This window comes from Sinocyclocheilus grahami, unplaced genomic scaffold (assembly GCF_001515645.1).
Source record: "Sinocyclocheilus grahami isolate Dianchi unplaced genomic scaffold, SAMN03320097.WGS_v1.1 scaffold2352.1, whole genome shotgun sequence".
NCBI classification, from domain to species: domain Eukaryota; kingdom Metazoa; phylum Chordata; class Actinopteri; order Cypriniformes; family Cyprinidae; genus Sinocyclocheilus; species Sinocyclocheilus grahami.
Genome location: NW_015507531.1, coordinates 45,621 through 46,354, shown reverse-complemented (window position 1 = coordinate 46,354; position 734 = coordinate 45,621). Strand labels below are relative to the sequence as shown.

The window sequence follows — 734 nt, the reverse complement described above, 5'->3', positions numbered from 1 at the left end:
TATTATCAAATGGCCAGAGTTTTGAGAACGCAGCGGACATGGAGGACTATAATGTAACAAGAGCTTGTTCAAATACTGAGGTGCTAAACCATTCAGGGCTTTATAAGTAATTAGCAAGATTTTAAAATCTATAGGATGTTTAATAGGGAGCCAGTGCAGTGTTGACAGAACCGGGCTAATATGGTCATACTTCCTGGTTCTAGTAAGAACTCTAGCTGCTGCATTTTGGACCAGCTGGAGTTTGTTTATTAAGCGTGCAGAACAACCACCCAATAAAGCATTACAATAATCTAACCTTGAGGTCATGAACGCATGAATTAACATTTCTGCATTTGACATTGAGAGAATAGGTCATAATTTAGATATATTTTTGAGATGGAAAAATGCAGTTTTACAAATGCTAGACATGGCTTTCTAAGGAAAGATTGCTATCAAATAGCACACCTAGGTTCCTAACTGATGACGAGGAACTGACAGAGCAGCCATCAAGTGTTAGACAGTGTTCTAGGTTATTATATGCAGAGGTTTTAGGTCCAATAATTGTGTGTTTATCTGTGTGTGTGTGTGTGTGTGCGCAGACGGCAGCGCAGCCGGAAAACGCTCAACATCTCTAAAGAACGAGAAGAAGAAATCAGGAAGATCCTGCGAGGAAACCTGCAGAAGACCCGACAGAGAGTGAGACAAACACACACACACACACACACACACACACACACACACTCAGTCACACACAC

General features: G+C 41.1%; 1 protein-coding gene across 4 annotated transcripts in view; it reads left to right on the top strand.

Moving 5' to 3' along the window:
• slc9a1b (solute carrier family 9 member A1b) overlaps positions 1-734 on the top strand; it is a 33,478-nt gene that overhangs the window by 17,163 nt on the left and 15,581 nt on the right. For all 4 annotated transcript variants that reach the window (XR_001607737.1, XM_016261252.1, XM_016261253.1 and 1 more), the window contains exon 9: positions 579-675. Coding sequence is in view for 3 of the 4 variants with exons in the window: in XM_016261252.1 (XP_016116738.1) it covers positions 579-675 (97 nt within the window). In the remaining variant the exon portion in view is untranslated. The remainder of the gene's footprint in view (positions 1-578; positions 676-734) is intronic.